Source organism: Crassostrea angulata, chromosome 8 (assembly GCF_025612915.1).
Source record: "Crassostrea angulata isolate pt1a10 chromosome 8, ASM2561291v2, whole genome shotgun sequence".
Taxonomy (NCBI): Eukaryota; Metazoa; Mollusca; class Bivalvia; order Ostreida; family Ostreidae; genus Magallana; species Magallana angulata.
In genome coordinates this window covers 20,670,234-20,697,329 of record NC_069118.1, presented here as the reverse complement: position 1 = coordinate 20,697,329, position 27,096 = coordinate 20,670,234, and the positions used below count along the sequence as shown (strand labels likewise).

General features: G+C 34.1%; 2 protein-coding genes across 2 annotated transcripts in view; one reads left to right on the top strand and one right to left on the bottom strand.

Annotated features, from left to right (window-relative positions):
• The first annotated feature begins 75 nt into the window (after positions 1-75).
• LOC128161549 (E3 ubiquitin-protein ligase RNF123-like) lies at positions 76-22,864 on the top strand. Its single transcript, XM_052824859.1, has 33 exons — positions 76-431; positions 930-1,005; positions 1,229-1,320; positions 1,573-1,679; positions 1,773-1,827; positions 2,181-2,353; positions 2,687-2,754; positions 3,023-3,266; positions 3,751-3,876; positions 4,330-4,458; positions 6,085-6,180; positions 6,611-6,684; positions 7,039-7,141; positions 7,418-7,514; positions 8,226-8,287; positions 8,550-8,621; positions 8,926-9,040; positions 9,849-9,950; positions 10,148-10,222; positions 10,543-10,643; positions 11,046-11,237; positions 16,245-16,422; positions 16,566-16,640; positions 16,812-16,899; positions 17,274-17,361; positions 17,523-17,613; positions 17,944-18,083; positions 18,367-18,555; positions 18,923-19,083; positions 19,527-19,678; positions 20,055-20,146; positions 20,274-20,359; positions 20,694-22,864. Exons 1-33 carry the CDS (start codon positions 365-367, stop codon positions 20,812-20,814), a joined length of 3,687 nt encoding a protein of 1,228 aa, XP_052680819.1. The 5' UTR covers positions 76-364; the 3' UTR covers positions 20,815-22,864.
• Positions 22,865-23,620: 756 nt separating this feature from the next.
• Positions 23,621-27,096, bottom strand: part of LOC128161547 (dynein axonemal heavy chain 3-like) — a 76,758-nt gene continuing 73,282 nt past the window's right edge. The window contains exons 85-87 of the mRNA XM_052824858.1: positions 26,393-26,503; positions 25,974-26,034; positions 23,621-25,268 (exon numbers count right to left, since the gene is read on the bottom strand). Coding sequence (XP_052680818.1) covers positions 25,123-25,268; positions 25,974-26,034; positions 26,393-26,503 — 318 coding nt within the window. The 3' untranslated portion in view covers positions 23,621-25,122. The remainder of the gene's footprint in view (positions 25,269-25,973; positions 26,035-26,392; positions 26,504-27,096) is intronic.

The following is a 27,096-nucleotide window of genomic DNA, read 5'->3' as shown; positions in this document are numbered from 1 at the left end:
GAAACGTATTTAGTTTTATAAAAGAATTATATTTGAATACAATAAATAATTCCTTTTTATTTAAACGATAAGGTAGATTTATTATATATGCAGCGGATTTATATCCTGTCTGTATGAAGCTGTTGTTCGGTCATTTCCGGGATTTTATCACATCTGAATCAAAATATCGATTGTACGCATATATATAGAGCAACATTACACAACAAACTTTGCAACTGGTAAAGCGAATACACACATGCAAAAGTTACATGAACGAAAGCTAACTTGACCATGGTCTAAGGTTATGTCAATATTGGCAATGTATTTAGCATAATGATTCTGTAGCAACGATTAGATTTATTTATTAGAGCAGTACCCAAAGAGAATGGCTGAAAAACGAAGATCTGCTGCAAATTCTCCCATGTCAAGCGGGACCGCTATGAAAAGCGAAGGTTTGTAAATTTTGATGAATAATATTGTCATTGGTCATGAACACACTATGCAACAGCCGCTTGAATACAATGCATTGCATTTCAAAGCTTTCCATATCATATGCACTTGTCAAATGTTATAAATCATGTTCATGTGCTTCAACTTTGATTTATTCTTCTTCTTCTTCTTCCAATAAAGTGCAGGACTCATTGGAGTATCATCGCACTTCGTTTTTAAAAATCTTATGTTTTTAAACAAAACAAACTTTTTAAAACAGATTCATTATTCTTATGATTCAATTGATAAAATGTAAATGAAAACTTTTTTCCAAGTGTGGCATTTACATTCTTCATGCATTAATGTAAATATAATTTGTAATGATCTTTTATGCTCATAGGTGATGTGATTAACATTCAGGTTTAATGATATTCCATGTATTTTACACAATACATTTATTTACGGCGAAACTCATGTTGAACAATCAACTTTAATGGTTGTTTATTGATCATTTTCTTCAGACTCCCAAACATACGATCTCCTTCAATATGTATTCTCAGAGATGACTCTATCAGAGGAAGCAAGTGCAAAACCAAGGTAAATTGTTTATTATAAACAGGGAGAAAAATGCATAGTATTTATATGGCCCTGTTATATTTGTATACATATTTTAAGGTAACTCAATAGAGAATATATTAATATTATGTAGATCGAGAAAAACATTCCATATTTGTTTAAGACAGACTTGAAAAATTTGAAAAGGAAAATATTTATGCTGCAGTTAAGATACATCATTTTATTACCTGTGATTTACTTTCAGTAAAAGTCTTGAACTGGAAAATCTACAAAGTAACATGGATGAAATGATAAATGAAGTCCAAGAAAAATCCTCTCAATCCCCCAGAAAGAAAAGTTTGTATATGATTTACAAAATTCAGAGTAAAAGTTGGTTCATATTACAAGTTCTTTTTTTTTGTATACATAACTACTTTTTATTCATCTTTATTGTTTAGAGGTGAATCGCAAATGAAGTTTGGTCATATTTCAAGAGCAATCTTATTTTCTGTATTAAACGTGTTTATATGAAAATAACATGTTTTATATTTAACATTTACTTTTTGGGATCATTTTTGCTATACATATACCATACCTGAATGGTTTTAGATATTTTACCTCCTCTGGATGGGAGAATTGGTCCAGCAGAAGTGGTATTTGATCAAAAATCCATGGTTGCCCCCCTTGGATTACGTTTAGAACCAGATAACTTGGGAGTAAGTTTTTTTTATGTAAATTGTGTCTATTGAACTCACTATCAATAAATTGACATTTCAATTTTTTATTGATAAACCTGTTTTTGTTTACAGGTAACAAGTCATACCAATTTCAGTACAGTTCGAGCAAATTGCTGTGTTTACAGAGGTAGGTTACAAACCACTAAATATTGTATTTTGAGAGTTTGTACTTACATGTATTTCAAGAGATTTTATTTTCTTTCTCTTCATGAGAGCACACATGAACCTTATTTTGAATCTTTTGTACCAAATAGAGACAAATAAGGGGTCCTTTTTCAAAACTTCACCCTTGACTTGATTCATTTGCTCCTGAAAGAGGTCGAAATTTTCTTTCAGAGAGGAAAGTATTTGTTTTTATCACAGTATGACTTAAAATCTTAGAAATAAGGCAAATGCAAGATGAATCACCACTATACCGGTACATGCTTGGCATCATTTCTCAATACATGAATTTTAAATTATATATTAATCATTTTCTAGGAAAATGGATGTATGAAGTCATGCTCTGGTCTAAGGGGGTTATGCAGCTAGGCTGGTGTACAATCAACTGTAAATTCACATTTGAGGAAGGAGTAGGTGACACGAAGGACTCCTACTCCTATGACGGAAGTCGACTTAGGAAGTGGAATATCAGGACTCAGAAATACGGAGAGGTACACATGTATAGTGAAAAGTCTTGAGTATTACGATTTTGTGTTCTTTGTGGTTATGCCTAGCGAATTAGGTTGTTTTTATATTCCCTGTTGTGTGTTAAATTTTCTGATTTAAAATTTTGAAACAAGGTACATTATTATTTTCATAAGACAATTTTTTTGGTGAAACTTGGTTACTAGTTCTAGTATCTACTTGGATAAATTTTTTATACAGATAAAACAATTACAGGGACTGTGAAGTATTGTATAAAACTGTCTTGCATGCTGTAGCCTTTATGTTATAATTTTCTTTTATCTGTCATTTGATTTCATGTTGACTGTATGTCTTTTCAGGCCTGGCTAGCTGGAGATGTGATAACTTGTGCACTTGACTGTGATAATGGAACCATGACATTTTACAGGTTTGTTGAATGTTATTTTGAAATTCAACTTTGATAAATGAAATAAGTTACAGAAGTAAAGTGTGCTTAATATTTGCATGATTTGTAAAGCTTTAGAAAGAAATCGGCAGTTTTAAAAATTTCATTAAAAAAAAAACCAAAACATTTTCCAAGTACTTTTTAGGATTTATTTATCTCAGTGTTTATAACATGTACATGATTGTTCAACCTGTAAAGTTTTCTGACCAGATATTAAGAAATTTTAAATGTGACCATCTGATAATTGTAGGAATGGAAAATCCATGGGAGAAGCATTTAAAAATGTCAAAACAGGAAGTGGTTATGCTTATTTCCCAGCAGTAAGTCTGTCAAGAAACGAACACCTGAGGGCCAACTTTGGAGCCACGCCCCTCCGATATCCCATTGAAGGGTATGAGCCACTTCAGGCAATGCCTCAGGAGGATGTTGTCAAAAGCCAGCTTCTGATTGGCTGGCTGGAAAAACTAACTAATACTCTCATCAAAGAGGACAAGGTAAATTGTTGTCAAAATACTAAAGACCAAAGGTGCGTTCAGCAGGGTGAGTGCTTGCAAGTGCTCACCAAAATTTGTGTTGCAGGTATAGGGAATTTCGATGAGTGCTTGCAAGCACTTGCTATGTTAAACACACCTCTTGATGTCTTAATTTTTCTCAATGTAACATGTTTTACATGAGATTGGTTTTGTATTGGGAAAGAGCTCATAAATAGTTTAAAGTGCATGTACATTACCTCGTTTTGAAATTGTTTGGTGTAAATTTTGCAAACCTGAAGTAATTGCAAGTGCAAATTTAGTTGCAAATATTTTCCCCCACATTTACATTAAGAGCTCCATTTTATTAAGTTAATATGAAGTATTGGAAAAATAAACAATAAGAATTTACAAATATTGTGTCCTCAAATATTTTATTAACATGTAGGTAAGGAATTTTCAGACCTTTTGCCATTGCATATACAGTTATATGGTTAATCTTTTACAGCACTTAATGGATGTGTGTGGCATAGATCAGAATGTTCCTCCTCTACCCCTGGGGGAAACCAGAAGCAAAAAGTCCACAGCCTTGCTGCTCTGTGCTCATATTTTTGAGAAACTGGCACCTCTTTTAGTAATTATAAGTTGTTTTATGATATGTATTGTTTGTGTTTGGTGAATTTGAGCAAAGTAGAAAGTTTTCTGTACTGTAGTTGTTTGATGCTGCAGGGTAAAATCTCGTTCTTGATAAACTGCTTTATTATTAAATTTTTCAAAATTATTTATCTTGACTAACAATTTCCTTTAAAGGTTGAAATTTTTTTTTGATGAGCATGTACATGTATCTTTGGAAATATTGACAATACATGAAGATACCTGTAAAATTTAAGGCTGGTCATTTCTTCATCTTTTGAATGTAGCTGTTTACAGCAGTTGACATGTGAACTGTGGAAGTTAGAAAAATTAAACTTACCTGTGCTTCAGTTTATTTCTTAAACAACTACAATATATTGTTGTATTGAATGTCTGTTAAATGGAAACCTAAAATTATACCATATGTATAAGTTTCTAATACTGATTCTTTAAGAAGGGGCCGTATGTTGTGGAGTGTTGTTTGCTTCCTTTGATGTTGAAGTTTTGTGCAACAACTACTGACACAAGTACAACGAACCCCCACATCGTCAAACTCCTCGACCTCATGTGGTCGCTTATGCAGGTGAGTGACAAGGAAGTCCTCCAATGGAATCATTGAAAGGTTGGTTACTTGGAAGTGCTGAAAAAAATCTTAATTTATTATGGAATAACTGTAATGATGGCCAATACCTTTATGAAATGTTAGAACATTCAGGTTTGTAGAAATGTTATTTGATGGATAGAAGAATTTCTTTGACAATAACATTGTTTAGATATTAACCAGGTTGTTATGTAAATGCAAGAGTGAGGGGTATCCATGGGAAATCCTTGAATTCGAAACTTGAATCCACAAACTCCAAACTACTCAGATTATCATCAGCTAGTTCATAATGCTTTTTCTATTAGAATGCATCTCTTATTGCTCTTTAGAGCTCCAATGAGATCTGATGCATGAACATGATAAAAAAGAATCCCCCAATTAGTTAAAATAAGTTTAATACTATATAAATTCCGTTGGTTCGCGTCGGTTGACATTGGTTTTCTCGGGGTGTCAAATTCAACAGTAACCCTTCCAAACAGGCACTATTTATTTTATTATACTGAATGTCTTATTTTCAAAGAAAAATTTACTGCTTTTATATAGAAATGAAATGAATTCTACGGCGAACCGTATACGCATACAGTACTGATCAGACCCAACCTAACAGAAAGTAAACCCCAACTAAACCCTGGGTTTACTTTCTGGGTTTACTTCGAGTTTACTAGAGTGGACCCAGAGTAAACCAAAAGTAAACCCAGAGTGGACACAGAGAGTAAACCCGACCAGAAGTGTACCCCTGAAAGCAGACGCTAACTGTGTATTTGGAATATACAAGGGGTAGGAATTACAGGCAGTAGGATAGTCAATCGCAGCTTCTCGGGCCTTTCTGGCAAGCTCGAAAAAAAAACCTCAAATGTATTTCCTAGGTGTCCTTCACAACCCCCCTTTTTATAAAACTTGATATAAATGCAACACATTTCATGATCTGTTGAGATGTGTGCTATACTTTATTAAAGTCAATGATATACCCCAAAATAGAACACAGAAGTGACATACAAGGCTGTCTAACCGATACTTATTTTAATGGGAAGTGACTCCATTTTGTAAAAAATTCTAACATCCGGTGATGTTAATACATTCGAGGTGTTTTTCCGAGCTTGCCGGAAAGGCCCGAGAAGCTGCAATTGTAGGATAGTAAGATTAAAATACTAGTCGGCTTCACACTTCAGTGCATACAGTTGACCTCAAAAGCAATTTCAAAATACCCAGAGTAAACCCCGAATAAATGCGAAGTAAACCCCGAGTGGACCCAAATTTTCGAAAAGTAAACCCAGAGAAAACCCCAAGAAAACCCAAAAAGTAAACCTGGTGTTTAGTTGGGGTTTACTCTGTTGTTAGGTTGGGTCTGATCAGTACTGTAATTTACGAGCATGTAACAATTCCTTGTGTTACCTGTTGCCAAGTGTGTTGCTAATGCTGAGGGTAATAGAATGGATTATCAACTGCGTGTAAACCAATCAGATTTCAGTATTTAAAATGAAAGTATAATCAAAATAATTGTGAGATTACTTTAAACGTGATCTGATGTATAGAACACTTAGAAACATTAACTAGATAACATGAAGCTAGTACATGTATTAACATTGACAATGCCTTTATTTTGGACAGGATCATGAGATTAAGCCCTGCATGGACACACTGATGACTTCAATGCTGTACAGCTTCTACAAGACTTCCCCGGTGACCTCCGATTTCTTATCACAGGTACAGATGGCTCTCTAGTTATCACATCATTTAATATATTCAGGAATTCTTAAGTCAAGATGTAATCAATGAAAGGAGTCTACAGGTTTCTGAAATTTGAGGCATGAATTCTTTCAGTGATTATTTATAACAATAGCTTGGTTAAATAAGGTGTTGTGGAGCTAAATTGTAAGTTAACTGTTTCAAACTGTTGTTTTCGAAGAATTGTGAAGAAAATCAGCTACAAAGTTTGCCATATGACCAGATTTCAAAGTTAATTTTAGTGAATGTTTGTATTATGACTAGTAAAATTATTTTCTTCTGCAAAAGTAACATTGTCAGAGAAACTTGGTGATGTTAGTACAGAAGATTTGAAAACTTTTTAAAACAGATTTTTAATACATTTATATGCATGTACATTTACCATATTTTTGGTGGTATTTTTTCTTAGAAAACCTACCTTGATCTGACCCTCCGAGTTCTTCAGCACTCACAAACCAGGCGCTACCTACTGCTGAACATCTTATATCCTTTGTGTATGACAAACGATTAGCTTCACCATTGCTTCTCCATTACCACTGCTATAGAACAGTTTTACATGGATGTGCTAAGGAGATCTATTTATTTTGTTGTCTCAGGATCTGTTATTGGTATGCTTTAGGTGTTTCTCAGGCACAACAATATCAGGTTAAATGCCTCTACATTGATTCATTTTATTGCCACTTTGAAAGGGAGGAATAACCCAGTTTTTCAATGGAAATTGAGTAAATTCCCTTCATCAATTTTTAACATGCCATACACTTGTCTATGAAGCTCTGTTAGAGATTTACAGCAGACTATGTGTGGTTGGTTTCCGTTTGTTTCCTTAACCTTAGCCACATTCGACAAGATCAAGTTCCCGGTGCTGATGCATGTGAAGCCCCCAGATGACGCCGGTCTGGAGGAACTGATCCCCTCCGTCTGGTGGGCCACCCTGGAAAATGTAAGTGACTTACTGTCTGTGGCTGAGAATCAACTCATATCATCTAGGGAATCAGCTGATGACCATAATCTTGTCTGTTTTATTATTGATAGTTGGCAAAATTGCTCTTTAATTATCCATAAAAGTAATGTTAAAGTAAGAAACTCAAAAATTTCATGTTTCAACTGATGCACTGAACATTTAAAAGTGCAGGAGTTTGAAAATGTTTGTTAAATTCAACTTTTCAACTTAATGTGCTTTATTAGATTATATAAGAGATTCCTTTTTTCCCCCAAGGATAAAGAAAATCCATTACCTCCATCAGACGAAGAAGAGAGGGAGCTTCAGCGTAGATACAACAAATCCTGTCAAGATCTCAGAGTGAAAGTAGAAGGTAAAACCAAGAATGAAAGTAGAAGGTAAGACCACAGAGTGAAAGTAGAAGGTAAAAACAAGAATGAAAGTAGAAGGTAAGAGCTCAGAGTGAAAGTAGAAGGTAAGACCCCAGAGCGAAAGTAGAAGGTAAGACCAAGAATGAAAGTAGAAGGTAAGAGCTCAGAGTGAAAGTAGAAGGTAAGAGCTCAGAGTGAAAGTAGAAGGTAAGACCCCAGAGTGAAAGAAGAAGGTAAGACCAAGAATGAAAGTAGAAGGTAAGAGCTCAGAGTGAAAGTAGATGGTAAATCCTTAAATAATAAAAACTGAATAAAGAAGGTAAGTTCTCAGAATGGAGATAAATTTTTTTTAAAGGTAAAATCCCCAGAGTGAAAGTAAAAGGTATGTTTTCAAAATGAAAGATCTCAGAGTAAAAAAAGTATTTAAATCCAGTTACTAGTGTATAATGTATACATGTATTGTTAGATTAAGTCAATAGGGAGAACAATCTAATTAAAATTAGACTTGGAATTCCGCTCCTTGATGATACGCATATATAGCGTATCGTAGAGGAGCGGAATTACAAGTCTAATTTTAATTAGATTGATAGGGAGAACAGTATGAGAGAAAAAAGGGGAATAGGAAAAAGAGATGCATCTTTTATCTCATGAATTGTTTTTATTTTTTCAAATGTATGATAAATTCTTTGATATGAAGTTTTTTGTTCATACAGAATTAGAAGACATACAGATAGAAATCCTGAAGGTGCTACTCACACATTCGGACCCACTAGATGTAAGTTGAAAATGATACTTCTACAAGAGGGACCAAAATGTTACAAGTCTTTGTCACAATTAAAGACATGGACCCTCTCATTATCATCATCATTCTGTCAGTTGAATTCAGGATTACATGCATTTTCTGTTACGATGTTGCATATATTGTCAAGAAAAACTTGTTTCAGTAATGCTCTTGTATGTGAACATACATTAAAATTTTAAAATGTTCATAAATGATGAACTATAGGTGACTCAAACACTTTGTTTATTGATTTCAGAAAAAGACGTCACGAATGATATTTTTGGAGAAATTGAAAACTTATCTGAAAAACAATAACCGGCTGGGAAAGGTATGTAATAGTTACCGTTAATATAGTTTTATGCAAAAATTTTTAGAATTAAGAAAATAAAATTGTGAAATGAAATCTTCATCATGAAATAGTAAACCAGCTAGACAATTCAGTCCTTTTTTTGTAAATTTACTTGATGAAGTTTAAAATCTTATGAGACTTGCTCATCTTTGTGGAATTTAATTCAAAATTACTGGTGCAAACATAGAGAAAATGCACATGAAATTCACTTTTCAAGCATGAAGTGATTACTGGTAGTTTTTCCCAATCCTATGAGGTCTTAGTAATGTTTTCCCTGTTTTAGCTGCAGCAGGTCACCACTTGCCCCCTTAGTTTCTTCCATCGACTCGTTCAAGCTCTCCGCTTCTACTGGGATGACTTCCAATCAGCTGATCCGTCCAGATTTGTCTCTAGTCAAGGTGAGGAGTTTTATTGTATTACATATCAAGGAAGCCAAACCCCCCCACCACCACCACAAACACACATTCCCTTTTTTAAATTGAATATTAAAGTAATAAAGTTTAAACTTTTTACAGTAAAACTCGGTTATAGCGAAGTCCTAGGGACCAATGGAATTACTTCGTTATATCCGTAATTCGTTATATCCGTATAACGGATCCGTAATAATATTTATAGCGAATTCACTATATATATGTTTTCTTTCACCAGACTATAATTTTTGCTAATTTAGGCTTAAAATAGAAATGCATTACTTTGATAACTTTACTAATCGGATTGTAAATTGAAAAAAGCACACGAAAATATATTCATTCAAACTATTTTGTTAACTGGAAGTGCAAACTTTTTGAAACTGTAAAAAAATTCGTTATAAAGGTGTTAAATTTCGTTATAATTATTCACCTCTATGGGACTCAAAATCAGTTCGCTATATCCGTAAATTCGTTATATCCGAATTTGTTATAAACGTAAAATTTTGTAAAGATTTGTTAAGAATTTTAACGGGGACTCTAAAAAAACTTCGCTATATCCGATAATTCGCTATATCCGTGTTCGTACTAAACGAGTTTTACTGTACCTTTTTAAAACTGTTTTAACTTCTTTTGAAATCAAAAAACTCTCCGACTGTTAGAAAAAGACAATTATCTCATATTCCTGAAATCTATATTGTTCCAAGCTGGAAAATCTTTAAAAAATTTTAATTTTTTGTTATGGCCATTGTTTTAACTTACTCATGGTAGTTATACATTGTATATCGATTCACTTCAGATGCCTTTATTCCGATCCATGAATTTTGGGTGGATTCCAGAGAGCTAAGTGAAGTTCAGCGTTGTGGAGGACTAGTGTCTCATCTTAACAAAGTCCTAGGAGGTAGGTTCTTGTCTCAACAAAGTCCTAGGAGGTGGGAACTTGTGTAGCTTTACGTCTAATAACCCAGAGATTATTAAAAGAAATAGGTTTTGCTAGGATTAAAGTTTAACTGTCTTTTAAAGCTTACATTTATATGTTCAGTTGATTTTAATTTTTTTTTTCTGATGTTAAATAAGGTTTATATAATTTTTTTAAAGGTGAAGTAAACAAGTGTCAGGGTCTTCAGATTGACAAGGATGGGAAACCGGTCAGAAATCCAGAGGTCAGCAAAGGTCAGGACACATATAATTATATGTTCATATTTGTTATTTGTATGAGATAAAATAATGCAATGTCTGTTGTTAACTTTATTAATTAAGAATACTTTTATTTAACTTAAAACTAAAACTTGAAATTATTTTTTTTGTGCAGGGGTTAATAAAATGGCATCTTTACAACATGCATTCTTTTTATTAGTCCTCTGTCTTTTCACAAAAGATTCTCGGATATTTATCCTCGTTTGAAGAAGAGAATATTTGCCCACTTGTGAGGCATTTTATTATTTTCCAAAAGGGATATATGTTATACAATGTTAATTTATTATTTCTCTCAGACTATCCCCCTATGGAGATGCCCAGTGGGAATTCCCTGATGGAATTATTGGATGTGATAGTGTTGCTGTACAATCTGTCTTCTCATGATCAGCTCTTCAAGGTCAGTTGTTTTACCTTGACCTCTGAGTATGGTTTTATAAAGTGAAAGCTGAATGGAGTTTTTTTTTCTGACCACTTTATTTCTCTGTTTAAATTCATTTTCTTCATGTCTGTCAGTCATTCTATCTACCAATTTACCTGTCGTTTTTGACTCCTAAAAATACACAAATACTAGGTAAACTTTGAAGTATTGTAATTTGTACATGTATTTTTTTAGCAGTCCATATTTCTTAAGTTTATTAAAAAATCTTAAAAAGTCCACACCTGTCCTGTAAAAACACAGTGGAGATAAATGAAAAGTAACAAGTACCGGTAGTAAGCTTTTACCTTTGTGAAGAGTTGTTCAGATGAGCAATGTAGCACAAACACAAGCTTTTTTCTGAACTTCTCTCTGCCCTTACAGATGTTTTCCCTCAGAGATAACTTGAAGGAGTTTGTGACGGCCCTGCGTGATACAGAGATGAAGCTAGACGTCTGTCCATCAGACAGGCCGGACATGAAAGCAGAGCTTGAGAGAGCAATGGGTGTGTTCCAGGAGAAGTACGAGGACTTGGCCCGACAGATGGCCTGGCTCATCTCTGTCGTCTTCTCCACAGTAAGTATGGTGGTTTATTTTAATACATTGTAGAAGGAGTTAAATGACAGATGGGGTAATTTTTTGTGTCCATTTTCTGACAAGTTGAATATATTATATTTTGATTATAATTTATAATAATGTTTTTGCACCTACTAGTTGGTCCATCTGTCAAAAGACCATATATTGTGTGACCAGTATCTTGAGGAACTCCAAGGAAACCCCAAGGAAACCCCAAGGAACCCCAATTATAGAATTTAATAATTATTAATACCCTAGGGGGTCTCATTAGAGTGCAAGGGTCACCCTTCGGTACCCCAAGGATACCCCATGGATACCCCAAGGAACCCCAAAGATGCCGAAATAATACAGATTTATAACTCTTGATGCACCATAGAACCCAAAGGAACCTCAAGGATACCCTAAAAATAAAAAATTTAAATTCTTGGTACCCCTGGGGACTCATTAGTATCCAAGACCCACCTCTAAGAACCCCAGGGAATCCCATGGATATCCAAGGAACTCCAAGGATACCCTAATAATACAGATTTATAACTTCTGATATACCATAGAACCAAAAGGATACCATAATAATACAAAATTAAAACTCTTGATACCCCTGGGGACTCATTAACTTTCCAGACACACCTGTAAGAACCACAGGGATATCCCAAGAAACTCCAAGAATACCCCAATAATACGGAATCATAATTCTTGATACACCATAGAACCCCAAAGATATCTCAAGGAACCCCAAAATTACCCCAAGGATACCCTAATAATACAAATTTAAAATTCTTGATACCCCTTGGGACTCATTGTTATCCCTTACACATCCTACAGATACTTCAAGGAACTCCAAGGATACCAGTACACCAGTAATTTAAATTTTATAATTTTTGATATCCCAAGGAACCCTAAGGATACCCTAATAACACAATTTTATATCTCTTGATACACCTTGGGGTCTTTTTGATATCCCAAACACCACAAGGTATCCCACTGAACCCCATGGATACCCCATGGAACTTAAAGGATACCCTTTTAATACAGATTCATAAAAGTTGATACCCCATAGAACCCAATGGAACCCCAAGGGGACTCATTGGTATCCCAGACTTACCTCTAAAAAGCCCAGGGAACCCCACGGAAATCCCAAGAAACTCTAAAAGATACCCTAATAAAACAGACTTATAAATCTTAATACACCATAGAAAAGGATACCCTAATAATACAAATTTAAAACACTTGATAGGTCATCACTAGGTATCCGAAGGAACCCTATGGAACTCCAATGATACATCCATACATTTATGACCTTTGATACACCAGGGCACTTAGTGTATACCATTAATACTCTGTGTAATTTGGTTCAATTGGAGACCATAATACAATCATATGCTTTATATGCATTGTTTTTCAATGCCTATTTGTGACGACTTTATTTCCCAAATAACCTAAGATAAACTCATCTATGGTGACTTATTTTTGCGATCAACCTTAATCTACAACTGTGTTGTTCTAACACCTATAGTGCAAGAACTGATTCTTAGCAAGAAATATTTGTGAGGAGGAGGTTCCCGGGACCTCTTGAAAAATTCTTTCCCGCAAGTAAAAGTTAATTGCTTTCCAGTTTTTGATAAACACACATAAAAAAAATGACATTCTCAAAAAAATGTCAACCCGAAGAACCTTAAATATACTCTAATGTACTCGAACAACACTCCAATTGTATGGTATTTACATGTACCTAGTATTACCTAAATTGATAAACTAAAACAAGATGCATTGATTATTTGAATGACTCCTTTTAGGAAAAAGGACAACTAGCTCTCGGTCTTTATACACAAGTTATTTACTGATGATATCTGTTTAAGCTTAAATAATAAGCTTAAAATGGTTGATATAAATCAATGTGGTTTTTTTTAATCCTTATTTTTAGTTTAGTTCCACTATGTAAGGGGGGGGTATATTTTTTTCGCACAGTAAACAGCACTCCTTGCACACGCTTTTCACCGCTGCAACCTGAGTTCGATCCCCGTGATCGACAGTGGTTGTATGTGATAGGGTATAGCGGTCGCCCGCTTGGACACGTGGATTCTCTCCGGGTACTCCGGCTTCTTCCCACACCAATGACCCCCTCCTGTTAACATCCGTGCCAACGAGAGATATTAATATAAGTTGTAAAACTTGCTTGTTAATCGTTGTAAAATAAAAAAAGTTCAGTTTTTTAAACAGCATTTCTTGAAACATATTTTCCAAGTTTTTGCATCCTCTTTTCCTTTGATTTTTATGCACATCATAAGTTTAATGTACCTCAAATACAACCAGGCTGGTATATACTTTTTATTATTCTTTCTCCTTGTAATTTTATTCAAATTTTTTATTGTCTTATAAAAAAAACCCTTTTTTTAAGGATTTTAAGTAAAAGAGAGGAAGAGAGAGGGGGGGGGGGAGAGAGAGAGAGTATTAATAAAATTGTTTGATATCGTCAATTATCAATCAATGGCCTACATGTCTATGACTAAACAAGTTAATGACAGTAATATAATAGTTCAGATTTTATCTTTGTGAAAAAGGGCTAAAACTATTCATTGTGTTTTAATTTGAGTTTTGATAAACAATTTGCTGTAGGGATTCTCCAGATGTACATTTTTATTAAACATAATTAATCAATACAAATTCAGCAACAATTAATAAGGATTGTCTTGGGTCCAAACTGTGTACTGCTTTTGATTTGAATTCCCCTTGTAATCCAGACAAAAAGTCCATTGGAGCTAACCAAACTTCATAAGGGTTGTCTACCCCCAATAAACAAGGAGATGTAGGTATAGGTAAATATATTGCAACAGTGTTGGTGAAGCCATTGTGTCTACATGTAAAGGGTGATGTTGGCCCTTTAATCCCTGTCCAAGAGCTACTACGAATAAGGAGATTAATAATAATTTAGTTTAAAATGACCATCCAGCCCTCTTAAGGTACTTCACTACACCTAAACTTATACTTTTTAAGACACTAGTCACAAGATGGCGATATAATGTTTTTTAAATTTTGTATCAATCCATTCAGATGTATATCGTCATAGCTTTGTGGTTAAAGTATCAGGCTTGTGAACAGCAGATCATGAGTTCGAATCCGCCTCTGGCTTTTGTTCATGTTTACCAAAAGAAATTTTTTAAAATATTGTTTTTATCCAAAATCGCACATTTTTTCACCTATTTGACAATACTTCTTATTCTTCATGCTCTCTATCATAATCAAGTAATTTTCTGCTGATTTGAGAAACTATTTGAAGGTGTAGTGAAGTACCTTAAGTCAGATAAACTTAGTATACATGCTGCAAATGAACTCAAAGTAGAATATCCCTCAAAACTTGCATTGCTCCATCATATCTTCCTTTCATCGCCTAATTCTTTTCATCTCCCTATGTCAAGTGCTTCTGGCATACTCCGAGTAGTGGAGGGATCGGAAACCCTTGACTTAGGAAGATGAATTCATCTATTCTCTATATTGCTTCAAAACAGTTTGAATTATAAGATGGTTTATACCTGATGTGTATACACAACTTGCACAAGCATTGTTAATAGTGTTGTCAAGATGAACAATTTTTAATCTTTGATCAGTTAAAAAGGTTGTCAATTTACATAATCGATTTTGATATTAAGATCAATTCTATTTAGGGATCAAAACTTGGTGGCCACGCATAGTCCCTGATTATCTTCGTACTTTAAACATGTTAAAATTTGATAGATTTTAATAAGTAATAAAGCCTAACAACATTTATTTGTTGCTATGTGGTCCTGTTGTCATGGTAACAGAGCATAAAGATGTAAAAATGACATTTTAATGCTTATTAGAGATATTATTGTAAGTAATGTACATAACCTGGGGCTTTTATGAATGAATAAATTATTGAACAAAATTCTCATTTTTCAAGTAAAACATTTATTGGGAAACACATCTTTTAAAAGTGTTTCCATGGTAACTAAAGAGAAATTTCAAAATATGATTTTATCTTTTAATTTGAATAATAATTGTTATAAAATCTCTGTTTTTTGGTACACACTATCATGGTTTTTCAATTTAGATTTCAAAAATAACCGTTGCTATGGTAACAAGCTGAAAAACAAAGTATTTTTAAAAATAAGGTTACTCAGAGATGTTTATATGATATTCCATTGAGTCATTCGGTATTAATTAGAAATATGTTTTACAGTAAAACCATTGGGGTGGTTATTAGATTGTATCATTTGGGTACCTTGGGGTTCCTAGCTTCCTACAGGTATCCTTGGGGTACCAATAGTTGACCCATAGACTCCAATAAGTATCCTTGGGTATCAATAGTTATCAATTTTTATCATTGTGGTATCCTTGGGGTTCCTTGAGGTGACCCTTGATATCAATGAGACTCCTGGGGTATCACTTGTTACTAATTTCTATTATTGGGGTTCTTATGAGTATCCTTGGGGTTCCTAGGGGTATCCTTGGGATACTTGGAGGTGACCCTTGGATTCCAGTGAGATCCCTTCGGTATTAATAGTTATTAATTTCTATCATTGGGGGTACCTTGGGGTGAGCCTTGGATTTGAATGAGACCCCTGGATTTTCAGTGGTTAATAATTTCTATCATTGGGGTTCGTAGGGGTATCCTAGGGTTTCCTTGGGGTGTCCTTGGGGTACTAAGAGGTGACCCGTGAACTCCAATGAGACCCCTTGGGTATTAATAGTTATTAATTTCAATCATTGGGGTTCCTTGGGGTTCCTTGGGGTTTCCTTGGGGTTCCTTGGGGTTTCCTTGGGGTTCCTTGGGGTTTCCTTGGGGTTCCTTGGGGTTAAAAGACGCACCCTCCACGTCTCTGGAATACATGTGTCAAGTACATGTATAATCCACCAATATTTTAGTACCAGTGTAGGTCTGTGCACAGTGTATGAATAGTAAAAAGCTGTTAGTAGTTTGAAAGATAGTAAAAAGAATACCAGAGTCTAGTGCAGAATTGAAAATGAACCTAATATTTCTGTCTTTTCCAGAGAAAACAGGAGGATTTGGCATGGTTGCTAGGGGTGACGCTAAGAACGATGGAGAAGGCCTCTAATTATGGTCAGCTCTTCCAGTACATCCCTGAGTTCTATGTGGAGACAGTGCTTCAGTCGATGTATGCCTTACATTGCTACTTTAATCCAATCATAAATGTGGAAGAAATTAGAGGTAAACTTGTCTTCTTTAAGACTTACTCACTTTATAATAGTTCTTCATTAAAAATATTTACCAAATGAAATATGGATTTCTCAGCTTGTTGGTTGATTTAATCAAACAAGAAGCTTTATGTATTCATGTGTGATGAATTTCAGGTTATGATGAGCTGCGGAAAAAATCAGGCATTTTTTTAATTCGACATTTTGCTGATGCCAGAATTATTGATGCAGGTCAGTGTTAAAAAAATTAAACTCAGTCCATAATCTTTCTACAAGTGGCACATTTATTGTTGTTTTCTTCTATTCTTGTGTGAAATTGAAAAGAATCTGAAAATGTTTTCCAAATTATTCATTTCCATGTTCCTCATTAAGAAATGTGTAATCTGTTGTGGTTTATTACAGAGATGAGGGAGAACATTGTACAAGCCTTAGCCTGTTTTATCTGCTATCCCAAACCCCTCAAAGCCTTGGAGAGTCTACCACAAGAGATGTAAGTGACATTTCTTCTCTTTCACTTGATGCTCCTTGATAATTAACATACCATATATCCATTTTTTTTCGCGTGTCACAATATTTGTGAAAATGGAGAAAATATTTAATTTGCGTATTAAGTCAATTGCGATTTTAAAAGTTTCTTACAGAAAAAAGAACAAGATATAATTTCTGCGTATTCAATATTATGCGATTTGACAGAGATCATGAAAAAATCAAAAATAAAATCAAAGCCAAAATTACCGGATATACGGTATTTCAAATTGTTTGTAGTGTATAGATTTCTTTTGAGTTTTAACCATTATTTACAGCAATTCATATAAAAATTTGAAGTCTGATGTTACGTAATAAATTTTTGAATTCTCTTTGCAGTAAGGAGAATATGATAAGGAATTTGATCGCCCCTTATGAAGGGCGATCCTGGGCCCAGACTAACTGGATACTTGTCCGCATTTGGAAGGTTTGGAATTATGATATTTTGAATGACATTGTAATATTTTTCATCCAACATCTCCTCTTGTTAATTTTAAATGATATGGAAGACAACTTTTGAAATTTCTTTTGAACACACTAAAGTATTGAGTAAAAGAGTTAAGATATTTTGTCTGGTTTATTTAACAGGGCTGTGGGTTTGGATTTCGATATACACACCTCTCTCATCTTGTGCCGTCCAAAGTTCAGCCCACCGAGTTTGGTGCAGCCAGCCTTCAAAGTAAGTTGCACATGTATTGTAAGGCAATCCAACCCTTTCATATATTAATTAAAAGCATGTATTTGGATGGAAGAACCCATCCATTGTGACTGAATAAAAGACACCATTTGTGTCTAGTAAATGTATCTAAGTGCAAGTTTAATTAAGTAATTATTAGTGACACTCCTCTCATGTACTTATATATTTTCTAATGATGCAAAATTGTTAAGATTTCCTCCAAAGAAAATATCTCAAGTATAACAGAGCTGAAAGACCAAAAAACATGATTATATACAAGAGCCTAACAAAGTTATCAGATGTAGAAGTGATAGTTGTGTCTGTGAATTGTAGAGCCTTGCCCCTCCCTGGAGCTTCAGGACGTGTTTCGAGGCCTGTTACTGAGGGACAAAGAGGCAGCCACACGCTTCCTGGACACGCTGATTAACCAGCTCAACTGGTCGTTTTCAGAGTTTATAGGGCTAATGCAACAGGTATATGCAAATGTGTTTTGCATCTTTTAATCTTTTATATGTCAATTACTTAAAAAGTGAGTTAGTTAAAAAATAGTAAATTATTTTGAAGTGGGGTTTTATCCCTAAAAATAATGAGGCATATAATTTATACGACAGTATAAAATAATGTAAGATATATTGTTTTTTTCCCTATCAAAATAATATTTAACAAAGTTTGGGATAACTCAGATAAGTAAACTGGTAATAATTACCATTAATTGCTCTTCACTGATCTTATTGTTATTATTTATCTATCCTGCAGATTCAGCAGCGAGTTTCACGTACTGAGTTACGTATCCTGGAGGCGCGGACTCTGAAGATCTGTGCCACGTGTTTTGAGATTGCGGTGTGCCTGATGAGGGTGCTGGAGATGGTGGTCTGCGTCGCCCCGGAGACTGTGTTGGATGTGTCCAGGGAGTCCTCCGAACTCCTGCTGGGGAGGCTCATACAGGTGAGGCCAAAAGGACAGTCTATTTGGTGGAAGAGGATGTTTTGAAATCTGTAGAAATAATAAAATAATAATACAGAATGTAAATCTAAAGAGAATTGTCCAAAAATTTAATTTTGAAATAGATAACCTTAAAATGGTGTTAATTTTTTTCATACATATTATAGTCACTCAAAGTGTCATAAAAGGGATTTTTGATGTATTTGATCGAAAGAAAAATGGCTTAGAATTAAGTTTGAATGGAAGTCAGGAACAGCTCTTCACAAAAATGGCAGGCTTTCACTAAAGTATCATAAATAGAGCTAAGGGGTTTACAGCTTGTTACAAAAGATATACAGCTTGTTACAAAAGATGTTCCTTTGTTTGACAGCTGCTGTGCCACGTGCTGAACCGAGTGACCACCAAGAGTGGTGTGTTCTGTTCCGTCATCTCCCACTCCATCCAGGGCCTGGAGGTGGTGCTACACTACCCCATCATGGCTGTCACTGTGGGCATTCTCATACAGCTGGTCATGAAGTCATCTGAAAAAAGGTCAGGGAAGAATTAACAATAAAAGTAAAGTTTTGAATGCTCGTTATTGATGTGTTTTGACTATTGTCTACATTGAAAGTTGACTGAAAAGAAAAGTTAGGGAAAGTCTTGTATTTAAATGTTAAAAGTTTTTAAGATTAACTTGAATTTGTACCAACGAAAAATTTGTATTTGTTTATCTGAATTAACCAAGGTAAAATACTATTAAGGTTAAATAAAACCTTGATGTAGGGCTGATATTTTTTTCGTTTCTTTAAAACTTAGGTTTAACATATATTTCATTAAAATCTTGTTATCATATCATACTATATATCTTCTGAATTTCTAATTTAAACCTACTGCTGCATGAAAGCAACTGTCTTAGAAGGAAAAAAAGAAAAAAATATTTGATGTTCAAGACATAAGTCCATGTATTTGACTGCTTTGTTTGATCTGAACTTCAGTCAGAGGAAGGTGTTATCCTGTCTCCTGTCAGATCCCGCCTTCCAGATCTCTACCCTGGAGTTTACTCTGGGGGTCCCTCTCCCCCAGGCCTCCCCTAGCAGTGTACCAAAGGGAAGAAAGGACAAAGAAAAGACCTTCAACTTTCAAACATGTAGGTTAACTTACTAGATAAATGTTTAAAAAACAATAGTACATTATAGCGTACTGTACTTAGATAGGCACTGTGTCTAGGTAATCAAAACTGACTTCAAGTAACAATGATGATTTGACCCATTTTGAATAGTGGCTATCTCGAGGCAAGTTCAGTTGTCCAAATATAGTTTACTAACTGCTTTGGCCAGTAAATTTGATTTGAACATATTTTTATTGTACAAAAATACAACTAGGATTGGGCACAAGTTCCATAACTTAGACTGCCCTCTCTCAGTAAATTAATTGTTACCATCTAAATTCATCAACATTAAGATGTTGATGTAATAGTTAAGCGTGGAATGTACATGTACATATATACCTGTACGCTGTTTTAGGTGATGAAGTCAGTAAAGAAGAGGTCCAGGCTGTTAGGAATCTGATCAGCTTTCTAAAGGATAAACAAGCCAGCTTCCAAGAGGCATCAGAGGTACGGCTAAACATGATATAGAATGTGGATCTCACAGTCATGTATATGTATGGTCAATGATTTGAATAATATTCACTATGTAACTTAGGATTCACATTAATGAAATTGTTTACATTTTTTATTGTAGGTTATTAAAGAAGAAGACCTTTGTACTATATGCTATGCCAACTCCCTCTCAGCCGTGTTTAAACCGTGTGGACATAAATCCTGCAGGTAATTTCTATTAAATGACTGCATGCATGTAAATATTGGACATCAGTCTGTACATTATGAGTGTATTAAAATAATGATAATAAACAAGTAAAGCTTTTCATTATTGACAAGGTACATGAATATGTTTGTAATGTATAATTTTTTTCCAAAATCAAGCTTTGCGTGAATGACCCCTGTAATGAGCATCTTGACATGACTTTAGACCTTTAGGTTTCATACGAAAAGAAATTTAAAAGAAGTCTGACGTAGTCAAACTACATGTTCATATCGGCATTGTGTTGACAATTCACTTACAGGTATTTATGATGTACTGTAACATTATTTTTTATCATAGAACCTGCATCAGTCACCAAATGATGAAGAAAAAAGAATGTTTCTTCTGCAAAACCATTGTTACTGCTGTTGATGACCTTCAGGGTCACCAGATCTTGACCAATAATACAGCAGGAACCTGATCAGCTGCCGACCAATCAGGTCACTGGAAGATCTCGCAAGGGGAGACTACTTAGTCAAGTTCTACATACAACTGCCAATTGTTCAATGTTATTGGTGCCTATTCATTTACTATATTATATGTAACATTGATGTATTTTTTTTCAAAGATGAACAGCTTAGAAAGAAAAACCATAGACTGTAAATTGTGGCTCTAGAAGAGAATTAGAGATTATTTTTATATTCATGTTACCGTGCAGGTAGTTTAAGTTTATTGATTTGTGTTAATGTTTCTTCTGTGCTGCTAATGGACAGGGTATCTATCTTTTATTTCTGTCCCCAAATATTTGTTACCATATCAAAGACATTGAATTACCGGTAACTATGAACATGTACTACACAAAAGGATTATAGAATTCCTGATGTCTATTGTGGAACCAATTTTTTTTTTGGTGTGTAGACTAAGAGTTTTTTTTTTTGGATTAAGATAACACAAAAAATGAATGGCATTCAAGTGGAGAACTGGAGTACCATATTGTTTATTCTTGTGATAAGTGCCTTATATTGTGCATATTACTGTGATATTGTTTTATATTTGGTGCATACAAGCCGCATGTAAGGGCACTTATAATTAACCATTGGATTTCACAGAGTTGCTACGATTCAATACCGGTTGTTGTTTTGTTAATGATAGTTTTATCCAGGTTTTATTCATGAGAGATTTATTAGCTAGGTTTTAATTCGCTAGAGATTTATTAGGTAGGTTTTAATTCTCTAGAGATTTATTAGGTAGGTTTTAATTCTTTAGAGATTTAGTTGTTGGGTTTTATTTGAGCAAATATGTAGGCTGCCTCATACTGACCTTGTTACAGTGAAACCTGCATAACTCGAAATTTTAGTGTATGTGTTAACCTAAGTTTATGGAATGTTTCTATATTATAGTTTATGACATAATTGGTTATGAAATCATCTATTTTGATACAAAAAAAGGTTCCATAATACATTTGATACTGTGAATTATTATTTAATTTTTATGTCTTTTATTCATTGTATTATTCAGCTTGCAATTGCAATGATAGCCAATTTAAAAGGGTATCTATATACTCATCCTAGACACAAAACGTGGCCATTATTGGTCAAAGGTTTGGGGAGTATTTTAATAATGAAGAATCACTGACAATTATTAACTTAAAAAGAATTGTATTTTGACATCAAACTGGAAAACATAAGCCAAATACTTGAGAAATGTCACTGTGCTGTATTCATACTTTAATTCTGTGTTGATGTATATAAATTACTAATTTGGAAATAATATTTTTTTATTCTCAAGAGTAAAAAAAAACATCCTCAAAAGTTCAAGACTGAAAAATAACCTACCTAGAATGTCAATGTTAGTTACGTTTTCAAAAATGAAGAATTAAGTTCTATTTTAAAGCAAAACTTCCTACACCTGGAATTTGTGTATGTGCCTAAAAAGGGCAAGGCTATTTTACAGATAAAATTAATTACTTTGTGATTCTTGTAATATTAAGGTTATGTTAGCATTATTTGCAAACTCTATAATTTCTTCCATTATAAAGGAAGGTCACACAAATGCTTTTGTCCTCAGTCACCCCCCCCCCCCCCCCACCCTTTCCTACAAACACTCTAGATTTTTTGCTCTGTTGTTACAGCAGTAGAAGAGCTTTAAATAACTCAGTGTTGTCCTTGTATCAGCATTATGAATGCCGCAGCTACCTGCATTGATGTGTAATTATTTAATGTGTATTTATTTGATGCTTGTTCAGTGTCGCTCAGTTCCCACGGAACTTGGTTAAAACAACGAATTTCTATTTATAAAACAAAAGTAAATTATAAAAGTATTTACAAGTTTGTGTTTACTTGAGCCATCAGGTGAATGGATGTTGTTCATTTTTCTTCTTTTTGAAGATAAAAATATGTTCTGAAATTGGTCTGAAATTTTTTGTATAAGCGAACCAGAAGGATGAAATTATGCACTGATGGCCGAGAATTCTATTACATCAGAGGATATGTATAGATGGAATGTTTTAAGAATAAAACAGAGAAACTTGTTGTGCTTTACTTTTTTATGTTGTTTTATTAAAAATTTAGATGAAAAAAATACCATGGAAGAGTTTGGGGTGTATGGCTTATTATAACAGCCATTAAAATGCAATTGCTCTCACACATAAAATGAAGGGGCCCCTTCCCTTCTGTTCTTTCGGAAAGATCTGATTATCAAAATATATATCAAAAAGCACTATTGATTGGCAATGTAATTATCAGATATTGTCCTGCAACTTTTACAGCTCTAGTGAAGTTCATTGAGCCTTTTCACAAGATGCTTGAATACAATATCCTATATTAAATAAATATTTGAATGGAGAAGCATGCAGCACTTGTGTTAGAAACATTTTGGTCAGATGTTTAATAAGGACTTTTTGGTTCGTTAATCAGATTTTAAAATAAACAGGCACCGATGCAAAGAAAACTTTACAGTGGGAAGGATGGGTGGGGTGGGTGTTCCAGTCGGAGTGATAAATTTTCATCCAGGACGTAGGCCAAGCTTATTTTTGGTAGCTTTTCTACATAAATTTAGTTTTAATTTTTTCTTCCTAGATTTGAACATGATAAATTAAGCAGTAATTTATATTTCTTTGACACTATTACATAACCAATATATACCCAGGGTCAATGATTGAGACCTTCGCATCCATGACAATGACCCCTGACCAGGTCAATGGGAAAATACTCCGACCCTGACACCAACCGTTGTCTTGCTATACTGTCACATGCTCAAAACTGTCCAAGAAAAAGTTGAACACATGGTCATAGAAAATAGAATTTATTTTCGTTTTTTGTCTACATTCACAATGCAATTTAAAGGTAGGGTTTTCAAGATTCTTAAAAACAGACCATTTTGTAATACTGATGCATGTTAAATCAAGATCTGGAACGAAGTTGGTGCATTTAAAGAAAACAACAAATTTTTTTTGTTGAATAATCAATTTTTTCTGTGCTTATGGAAAAAAAAAAGAATTGAACCCTCACCAAATCTGTATATACCTTGCAAATTTAAAAATAGCGATTTCTTTTCTCTGGTGCGGTATGAACATTGCGTATACGATGGTTATCATTGCCACAACAGACTAAGTACATTAAGGATCTGTAATGCTACAGTAAATGGATCACAGACAATAAAGTATTGCAACAAGAGATTTATCGAAAATAAAACCCAGTCTGAATGGGAACAAATACACTACATAAAGGGATGCTTCAACATCAATGGCATGTAGACTAACAACAATAGAGTGCTGAATTCATTGCAATTCATCACAGACAGAATATAACTTGTATGTTGTATTGGACTATAGGTACATACAACACACAGGACTTGTATACGTACGTAAAACACACTGGGTGTTGATTTTTCGCTGCATATCACAGTAAAGCTTATATAAACATATCTAGCAAAATAAAGGTTTTTATAGAGTAGCTGATCATCTACACATACGTGAAGTGCTTTGTGGGCGGCAAGGAAGTAAACCTTGTACAGCCATAAATAAAGCAAAAATATAACAGATATAAACACTTCTTAATATGTATGTTTCAATAACTTAATGCAACCATTATGTACACAAAGATATTTATGTAAACTCTGTACAATTTATATTCTCTATCTATATACAGTATCTAGATTTCTCACTAGTAGAGTAAGACAAAAAGTTCATTTTCATTCACATGGAAGAAGCATAGGCTTGGAATCTTAAACACAATCAACAAAATGCAGAAGAGAAATGATTAAAAATAAAAAATGTACAATAAATATAAATAAAAATAAAAAAGTGAGACATTTTTTTCACTGCATGATAATGCATCTTAACATGCAATCAATAGGCTACAAAAGACAACATGACAGGAAAGCTACAACCTGAAAGACATGGATGAGTACAAGGTTCATCAATAACTGTACATTAATTGATTTTATTATCAAAATATTATGGCTTAATTTTGTGAATTAACTCTACTTGGAATGCGCATCAATGAAACAGATATGAAGTTAGGTTGGATTTCTACTTTGAGAAAAAAAAGATTAACAGAATGTATCCTTTAATCTATATATATTTGTAAATACTCTAAAAATAATTGCATATCCGTACCATAAATGAAAAAAGAAGAAGATAAAATCAATCACAGACCCTGTATGCAAATTAGCATATACATGTGTATAATAAATACAGTTAAATGATGTATCACATTTTACCACTGTTTTTTGTCCAGACATATAATGTTCATAAGTCAGTCATATATAATAACAACTGATAGGTCCATTAGTTGTCTAACTGACAGAGACAGGCCACGCCCCTATTGATCCAGTGAGATTCTGGGTGGCTGGATGGCAGGAGGATGGACATGACAAAGTTGGTGGAGTGACCAGTGGTGGACAGGGTGCCACGTCGGGAGCTGGTCTTATACACTGAAAGAAGGAACACAAAATGCGTACACTGAAACACAGTGCATAGTAAAAATAACATACACTTAAAGAAAGCAAGAACAAAGTGTGTACATTGGAGCTGGTCTTATACTGTTTAACATTAAGGTCAGACGACACTTTCCTCAATTTTAGATAATTTTTTCCAGGAATTTGTTAATGATTTACTACTACTTTGACAAGCCTTCTTGCAAAAAATTAGGGTACCTTACCCGGCATTTCTGCAAAATACTAGAGTATGCAATTTCCTATATTATCTTCGTGAAAATACACTTGAATTGCTGATATAAAAATAAATATAGCGAAATTCACTATATTAGAACTTTATCTCCGCCGGGGCGAGGCTTTGAACTCACGACCTCTAGAACCTATACGCTTCTGACAGTGAGCGGCCACGGCTCTATAACCACTCGACCATCTAGACATGTAACCACATCTAAGTAAATTTTGATCATTTTTAAAGTAATTATAAAATTAATATTTTTTTATTGGAACTCTTTATTACTAGGAGATACAAAAAGATTCTCGAGGAACGTGTCTTCTGACCTTAAAGCAAGAACACAAAATGTGTACACTGTAACACAAGGCATAGTAAAAATGTAAATGTGCATGTTCATTTTTATGAAAGAATGATGTACATTTCTTGACCTTATAAGACTAAAATTTAGCATAATTTTATAATATATTTACCTGGACATGCATAGGTTGGAAGATCCTCAAACTTTGATTTCTCTCCAGGTTTGAGCATAATCTGTAGACTGGGTTAAAAAAAATCATTTGGTATAGTTTGACCTTGCATTTTTCCCAAACTTTGTACAGTTTAAAACTTTGATTTTTTTATTTTGACTAAAAATGAATTTGATTGAATTTATGTGACCTTGACCTGATAATGATGTCCTTGAACTTCAACAAATAATCTTGTACATGTGTACATTCTTAATTTTCAGCACCATTTTTACAATACTTTCTGGTGTTTCACTATGCTCCCAAATTGTGAATATACTGTACAAAACTTGATTACACAGGACTTGTAAAAATCATGATATCATTTCCTCAAAACCACCCTTTAGAGGGTGGAAGTTTATTGATAATTTGTGCCAAAAGGATACAATAGGAAGTAGATCATAGAGAACTTTGGGCAAGGACTCGTCTAGCGTCTTCTTCCTGCGACACCACCGGGCTCCCTCCACAAAGAGGCCCCTCACATAGGCGCCATTAGCCTGTTGATGGCAAGAACAACAGTTTAAGTTGGTGAAAAGCAACCATATTTACCTATTTAACTTAATAAATCAAGAGGTTACAGTTTTTTGGTTTTTTTTTAAAAAAGAAGAAGGGGTTTTTACCTTATGAAAAGTTTTTAGGGTTAGATGAAACTTTTTTTTAACTTTGGTTTATCAGATTTGTTGTGTGCAAAACAAATGAAAGCAGTGTACTAAATTATGACTGATTCTCTATCAAGCTATTCAGATATTCAAAAGAGCCACAAATTGATAATATTTGTAAGTGAATCGACATTTATTCAAACTTCTTTGGTGATAAAGGTGATAGGCTGACAAACATGTCTTAAACATGCTGTGAGCTTTCTTACATGCACAACTATACAAATACATTGCATACAGGTACACTAAGTGTATACTCATCACTGCATCTGTACATGCCCTCAAACAATACATGTACCGGTATACATACTGATATAACCCAACAAAATTAGAGTACCCAAGTACTTTCAGGTACACAGTATTTCTCAAACAAGTTATTTTTTTAAGGAAGCTGGGTGGTCATCAAAATTAACCTGATATGCATATGATCTAAC